The sequence below is a fragment of the Cryptosporidium hominis genome (genome assembly GCF_000006425.1).
Source record: "Cryptosporidium hominis TU502 chromosome 7 CHRO017078, whole genome shotgun sequence".
Lineage (NCBI taxonomy): Eukaryota > Apicomplexa > Conoidasida > Eucoccidiorida > Cryptosporidiidae > Cryptosporidium > Cryptosporidium hominis.
The window spans coordinates 1-7,738 of NW_667110.1; the positions used below are offsets into that span (position 1 = coordinate 1).

Here is a 7,738-nt window from a genome sequence, read left to right on the forward strand (position 1 = left end):
TTTATCAAGAACAACCCATATGTTCAGAGAAAGAATGATTTATACATAGCAAACCAATTTAATCAATTATGACTTGGGTTTAATAAATAAAAAAAGGGTGAAATAAGATTCATGTCTAGTCTTCTTAAGTGTGAGATTAATGGTCTTATAAAAAATGTTTACATTATAAATGCTCTTCAGATATATTAAACTGAACAAATATATATATATATATATATACATTTAAGCTTTATTTACTAACTTTAAAGCTCGTTAAATTGATCAAGAGTAATTTTTGATTACTGTACTCATATTTTACGCATAATTCGTTTGCCTAAATTGTAATTATCCCTCTAATTGTATTAAGACAGTTGATTGTATCAATAAAATGAATTTATTTTAGACATGGTTATTAAAAGATTATGCCGGAAAAAAATGAAAATTTTGTCCCCCCCCTTTGATGAGTAAAATTTAGATTTGATAAGTTAAATGAAATTATGTTTTTTAATAGAATTTTTACCTACATTCAATCAAACTCTTAATAATTATTTTCTCAAAAATGTCATCCAAAGTCCCGTGTTTGATTCGACCTACAAATTTGAAAAAACCATCTACAATTTCTAGGGAAATAAAAACAGACATAAATAATTTGAGTGATAGTAAGCAAAAACTAAATCCAGGAAAATCTTTAAAGAATGAGAACAAAGAGAACAATCTTTTGAGAAGTAAATCTAATTCTCAAAGTTCTATGAATTTCAAAGTACCAAGAGTTGCATATTTATCAGATAGGGTTCAAAGTAAAAATGCTACAACAGAAATCAAGCAATCTTCAAAGACTGTTACAAAAAAAGTATCATCAAGTAGTCAAGTTAACCTTAAAAATATATCTAAAAATACTTTAATTCAAAATTCAAATCTTTCGAAGCAAAATATTAAAAGCGAAAGAGATAATGTAAGTGAATGTTTAAGTATTAGACAACAAAATTTGATAAAAGAAAGAGAGTCGAGACTTGAAAAAACCAAGTTGAAATTAGAATCAGTAGAAAACAAGCTTAGCCAAGAATTGCTACTTAGCGAGTTAATTGAATCTGAGCTTAAACTCCAGCTGGAATACCTCGATGAAAACAACTCTATATATTTTAAAGAAATTGAGCTAATACAGGAGTTTGAGAAAACATTAAAATGCGAAATAATAAATTTGGAAAAGCAAATTAGTAAAATGGAATGTAATTTATATAACTTGAAAGATTTGGACTATATTAAAAGTTCGATTGATGATTTTAAACTACAAAATGTTGATGTTGAACAAACAATTAAATTAATATCTAAAGAAATTTTGGAATGCGAAAAGTCAATTAAATTTTACGAGTTAGAGAAGGATGACGGAGAGTTAATATTTCAAAACTTAAAAGTTCCATTCAACAAATCTATTGAATACTCTTTAAATTTAGAAAAACTATTGCAAAATGACAAATTACTGATCAATCAACTCCAATTTAGGCTGCATAAGCTTACAAAAAATCCAAAGTTTGTTTGTAGAACATATTCATCTGAAATACCACAGTTGTCAAAAGTTCATATTTCTATTCCTTCATGCGGAAAAAAAACTATAGCTGTAGATAAAATTGAGAATAAGGATATCCATCAGTTAATTTCTCAAAAAAATCGAGTTGTGGGAAATGAAGTAAAATTAAAAATTGATATTAAAAAGTTTGAGTTTAGTATTGGCAAGGAAACTATTAGATTTGATAAGATAATCGAGTTTGATGATACTAAGAGGCCTTCAACATTATTATTAACTGATCTATCTATAATTGATAAACAAATTTCAAATATTATTGATAAAATCGACGAACCGCAGTCCAGTACATGCTACCAACCAAAAATTCATTATAAAAAAAATATTATTAGAAGGCAATCGTTAATATATTCAAAAATTGACTCCGAAACAGAAAAAAATCAATTTGAGATAAGCTCTTTAAATAATTTTGTTGAGAAAAAGTAAGTATTACTTGGTTGATATTAACGAACAAAAGGAAGTTGAAATGGACATTTTGCTATTAATTAATGATTTATTCAATAATATTAAACTAGTTTTTAGTGAGAAGAGTGATTTACATGATAAATCAAAAAGCAATAATAGCCCTATTTCTGAAATTTCCTCTATTTTTATTACTAATGTTGGATCAAATTCCGCAGCTTCAAGACAAACTTTCTGGGGCACAAATAATGCCAGGATAGTGTCAATCTGCGATGGAATCGGCGAATATAATGATAGACAAGGAATTAAAGACCATAATAAGAAAATTCCGGGAATCCTGCACTCAGTAATATATCAAATATATCAAAATATTAATCATTCCTCATTATTTAATTGGAAGTTGAGTGCGGACGTATTAATACAAAAATCAACTAATATTCATGAGGATATTGAAAATATGTCTAATCAGGTAGATTTCGGAACACAACAATCATTTAATCGCGAGAAACTATTAAATTTTGACGGAGGGTTATCAGGCTATATTTCCACAGAACAAAACTTAAGTCTTGAAAATTATGCTTTTGTGAATAATCATTCAAAATCCAACTATACTGATACTCTTTCAGGACTTAATTTTCGTAATACAACTATTGGTAAGTCAAAAACCATAAGCAACTGTGAGTACAAAAGTTCCGAAGAATTTATATCTCAAATATACAGAGAAATACAGACTTTATCTCCAAATTTTTTGAGCTCGATCAACGCCTATCGCTTTAAGGAAGAACTACTCAGCTTATCCAAAGAATCCCCAAACTCTCACTTAATTATAATTCTGAAAATAGAAGCAATCATTTCAAATTCCTCAATTTCTTCAAATATAGTCCTCACTGATTTCTTCATAGATGAAGATGGCACTGCCGACAATAACATTGTCGACTATTTTTCCACTGTAAAAGGCAATCCTGTTAACAACCAATTTATGGAAATTTTCTCACACCTAAGAAAGAATAGTCAGACTGAGCCTTTAATTTATACCCTTGTTCATTCAATTATTTGAATAGTTTTTTTTTTTTGAATTTTTTCTGCAGACCTAACCATTTTTTTTTTCTGGCGGCATCATCAGTGCACACGCTAATTGCGTGGGGCTGAAATGTTTCATGAAATTAATATATTGTTTCTTAGTTGCCATTAAGGCGAAATAACCTAAATATTTAATTTGTATTGCTCTCCTTCCGAATAAAAATTTATTAGAATGCAAATTGGGTTCCCAGAGAAAAGCCTGCAAATTCCAAATAAGTCATGTGGAAGAAAATGGAATAAGTTCATTATATTTATCAATTTTATTAGTTTTTTCTCAATTATCACAAAAATAAATGGTAACTTATTACATAATGGAAACTACTCCGTGAACGGTAATGAATCCGGTGTGAGTCGTGCGTTGAAGCAAGAAAAAGATGACCACTCCATATTAATTGGAAAAAAAAACGAAACAAATACTGAAATATTTTCTCCAAGTAACTATTCTAGTCAAAGCTCCACTAAACCAGTAGATCATCGCACTGAAAATTTCATAGAAAAAGATTTCCAGAAAAATAATAGTTTAGTTGAAGAAGATAATTTGACTTCTAAATTTTTCGATCCATTTGTATTCAATTTTTCCATTGATGTTCATCAATGTATAAGCAAATACGAGAAGCTCAACAAATATCTTCAAAAGATCTCTTTGATTTTTTACTTATTTAATAAGACTCGTGAGCTTGAAAATGAGGGTTTAAATAACAATTCTACTAGCATCTTGAAATCTGAGAATGAGAGAGTTGTAAATACTACAATTAAAATCAATATTGCAACTAATTCTGGAAAAATGGACAATCACCTTGATATAATTATTCAATCTGATGTGTTTTTTAACTCTGTTTATAGAACAAATACCACTTGGATAGACAGATTGTTGGATATTCCAAATATTAATTCAAGTCCTATGAATCTGTTAAATTTGACGAATAATCAAGATAATAGTCAATCAATTATAGATTGTATCTGTATATTTGTTTCTGAAGTTCAATCAAATTTAGGACTGAACAGATCTTCCTTAGAAATGTGTAATATAAAAATTCAGGAGATTATTTTGGCAATCAAGTCAAATCCAGAAGCGAGATTTGAATTGACTCAATTATCGCTTGATCGCCCCCCTTCCAAATTAATTATTCCAAAGAATTTAGGGGATAAAGTAACCGGATATAGCTGGAAAGAATCTATTGCGGAAGGAGAAGAGATACAATCTGAAAATCTGTTAGGTAGATCTGTACAAAAGCTTGAGCCCACGCATAGCAGTGGAAATGAACTCTTAAAGGAGTTGAATACAGAAAATTCGAACGCTAGTAACGGAGTTAATGAAACTGGCGAGGTAACAAATAAAGATATATATTTTGATTCGCGCGATGTAAATGGAGGTTCCTGTGTATATATACCTTTCGATCAGGGTAAATGCGGTGGATGTTATGCATTTGTTGTTAGCGCATCAATAAGTATTTCAAATTGTATACAAAAGCTGGTACTGCCTGCACCACTATCTCCTCAACAAATAATTGATTGCAGCATGAGTTTTGGGAATTTAGGATGCGATGGCGGATTTTATTCGAACGGTTGGAGTTACTTGCTTGAACAAAACGTCCCGAAAAATTACATTTGTTCTTGGAATGAATACCCTTATATCGACTCAATTAGTAGTTGCAAGGCGAGTGCTTGCAATGGTTGTTTAACTATTAGCAAATATAACGTTTTTACTGGCCTTGCATTAAATGGCGATGATGGCTGGGATTTTGTGACAACAATACTTCCGAAAGTCGGGTCAATTTCACTAAGTATTAATTCTAATTTAGCCGGTTTTAGCAGCTATTCAGATGGAATTTATAAGGCACCAAAATGCACAACTCACTCTGAACTGAACCATGCAGTAATTATGATCGGGTATGGAATAAATGACAATGGGGATAAATATTATGTAATACAAAATAGTTGGGGAGTGTCATGGGGAATTGGTGGTTTTATGAATGTTTCGGCAGATTCGTGTGACATGTTTTGGTACCCTGGTATTATCCGTCAACTTTCATCAGAATCTTTGCCTGACAAATGCACAGGAAATAAATTGTTACTTACTGGTCCAGGAGAAATAAATAAACCGCAAAAAAAATCTACTGAATACAATATTTTTGTGAAAAAAACATATTATGGAATATGCTTTATAATTAATATCCTATTATTAGTGTATTAGCGGCATTATTAGTCTAGTTTTGAATCATTAATTTCTGTTCGATTTTTCTTTTTTTTTTTTGTCCAATATAAAAATAACTATACGTATCGCCCAATAAATTCCGGGAAAACAAACATATGTAAGAATTAAATTAATGAATTGTATTTATTTCGAAGATAATTACTAGAATGAGTTTTTCGAGGAAGAGAATTGCTCAAGAAAGAGCAGAATGGCGAAAGGACCATCCAGTTGGGTTCTCTGCAAAATATGCTCCATCTGAGGATGGAGAAGGCCAAGATATGATGAAATGGATATGCAAGATTCCGGGTAAAAGTGGGGTAAGTTTATTAATTTGTTAATTAAGATCATTCTTACTTCTATAATGCTAGACTCTCTGGGAAAATGGCGAATATACGCTAAATGTAACATTCCCTGAAGATTACCCTGCAAAACCTCCTAAGTGTATTTTTCAACCACCACTGTTTCACCCTAACATATATCCTTCAGGAACGGTTTGCCTTTCTATTCTAAATGAAGATGAAGATTGGAAACCCTCCATTACCATGAAACAGATTTTGCTAGGTATCCAAGATCTTTTAGATAACCCAAATATTAAATCCCCAGCTCAAGCTGAGTCGTATCAGCTTTACTCAAATAATAGAGCAGAATATAATAGAAGAATTAAACAGCAAGCATTGCAAAATAGGCCTTCTGATTAATAGTATACCCGCTATTTTTGAAAAAAAAAATCCGGTTAAAATTTTTTTAGTCCTAATGTTAAATCGATTTTTCTAATTGTATCTTTAATTTTTTTCATGATGGGATAATTGATAAATGATGATAGGGAATGAAGTCCACATTGTACAATACCACCCCCCAATAAACTGGGTACTTCTTGAAAGCGATTTAATCTCAGGAAGAATCAATAATCAAACTCTCGAAAGATACTCGCATAACCTTATATATCCATTTGTTTCTTGCAATGACAGAACAATTGATAGTTTATCTAGAGTATTCTCTCGAATAATTTCCAATGAATTTCAAATTAACACTTTTTTGCGGAAGCTTGGCTTTTTTGTCTCCAGTAGATTAAACGAAAAATTGTATAAAATTGATCAATGCTTAAGTTCCAGACAAATTTACCAGTCTATAATTGATATCTGGTTAAAGTCGGATAAGGAATTCGAAAAAATTTCTTCCAATATGACTAAAAATGAAATAAAAAAAAATTCCCATCAAAACACTGAACAAATATTTAATAGCCAACTGAATGTCAACTTTGTAAGTATTTTACGAAACATCATAAAGAAATGCGGTGACGAAAATAAAAACATTACTATTTGGAGTATAATTCCGGAAAATAATATGGAGTTTAACTCATCTTTTGAATCAACTGAAGATGATGCAATGTCAATTAAAATTATTGAAGGGTTACTGAATATATGCTTTAATGACTTACAGAGAGAATTTTTCAACCTAAGAAATATAAAAATCAATTTGATTTTAATAATTAAATATTCTAAGGTACTTCTTTCCATAAGTAGTGATAAAAGACCAACTATTATTACGAATCAAAGCAATCATCAAATTAAAATATCTTGTGTAGATTCAAGATGTTTACTGAGCTATTCTGATGTAATAATTGCAAATTCGCTGAACTTATTAACTTTAAGGTTAGATTTTTCAAACCTATTCTGCGGTGGAAATACTATATTAACACTATTTGCAGAAAAAAACAATTATTTATTGAAATATGTTGACAAAAATGCTTGCAACGAGTATATCGATAGAAAGATTGACACTTCAGATTTATCTGACTCAGAGGAAGGAGAGGTGGTAGAACAGGAGAATATTATCGCAATTATGGAAAATGAGTTTCAAAAAAAAGGATGGGATAAGTTAGTTGATAACATTTCTATGAAAATTATAGGTTTTGTGCCTTCTCACTGGAGTCCAACTGCTATTAAGTTATTTCCTCTGGCATCTCCTGTCGGAAGGAATAGTTTTAAGCCATTACAAGAAGTATATCATTCTTTAAATGCTGGCAGTGCTTTATTGGGAATCAATGATATACGCTTACTGGCTATTATCATAAACTTGTCCATAATGACCACGTAGAGATTGCACTTCAGGTATTCCAATCACTGACTGCATTACACAACGAACGGACACCAAGGGTTCGAGTGAATGTGGGTCTTTTTTGACAATTCTGCGATAGAGTTGGGGTAGTGTGTGGGTAGGTAATGAGCAAACGCATTATGCCCTGCCCCGTGCCTTGGATGGCGGCACTTACACTCTATCTGCCAGCCGACGCAACTACGGAGAGTGTTTACTATGTCGTGATGAGTCCACACCTCGTCCCACCGCGGAAGCGTCCTCTCGTAAATATAACGGCGGAGCACCCTGCTGCGTGTACGCGCAACGGTCGGACTGCCTGCCCGGCTCACGCGGCCTTTCCGCTGGTCCGGAATAGCGTCATACCCCGTGCCGGTGTTCTCTCGCCACCACACTAGCGCCGCTCCCCT

The 7,738-nt window shown here is 31.8% G+C and overlaps 3 protein-coding genes across 3 annotated transcripts; all 3 read left to right on the top strand.

Moving 5' to 3' along the window:
* Positions 1 to 538: 538 nt before the first annotated feature.
* On the top strand, positions 539 to 1,984 carry Chro.70323 (exonuclease SBCC). The annotated part of the gene is made up of 1 exon (XM_660769.1): positions 539 to 1,984. The coding sequence occupies one exon, from the start codon at positions 539 to 541 to the stop codon at positions 1,982 to 1,984; it is 1,446 nt and encodes a 481-aa protein (XP_665861.1).
* A 1,228-nt stretch (positions 1,985 to 3,212) lies between these two features.
* On the top strand, positions 3,213 to 5,234 carry Chro.70322 (thiolproteinase SmTP1). Its single annotated transcript, XM_660770.1, has 1 exon — positions 3,213 to 5,234. The coding sequence occupies one exon, from the start codon at positions 3,213 to 3,215 to the stop codon at positions 5,232 to 5,234; it is 2,022 nt and encodes a 673-aa protein (XP_665862.1).
* Positions 5,235 to 6,047: 813 nt separating this feature from the next.
* Positions 6,048 to 7,331, top strand: Chro.70321 (hypothetical protein). The annotated part of the gene is made up of 1 exon (XM_660771.1): positions 6,048 to 7,331. One exon carries the CDS (start codon positions 6,048 to 6,050, stop codon positions 7,329 to 7,331), a length of 1,284 nt encoding a protein of 427 aa, XP_665863.1.
* Positions 7,332 to 7,738: the final 407 nt, after the last annotated feature.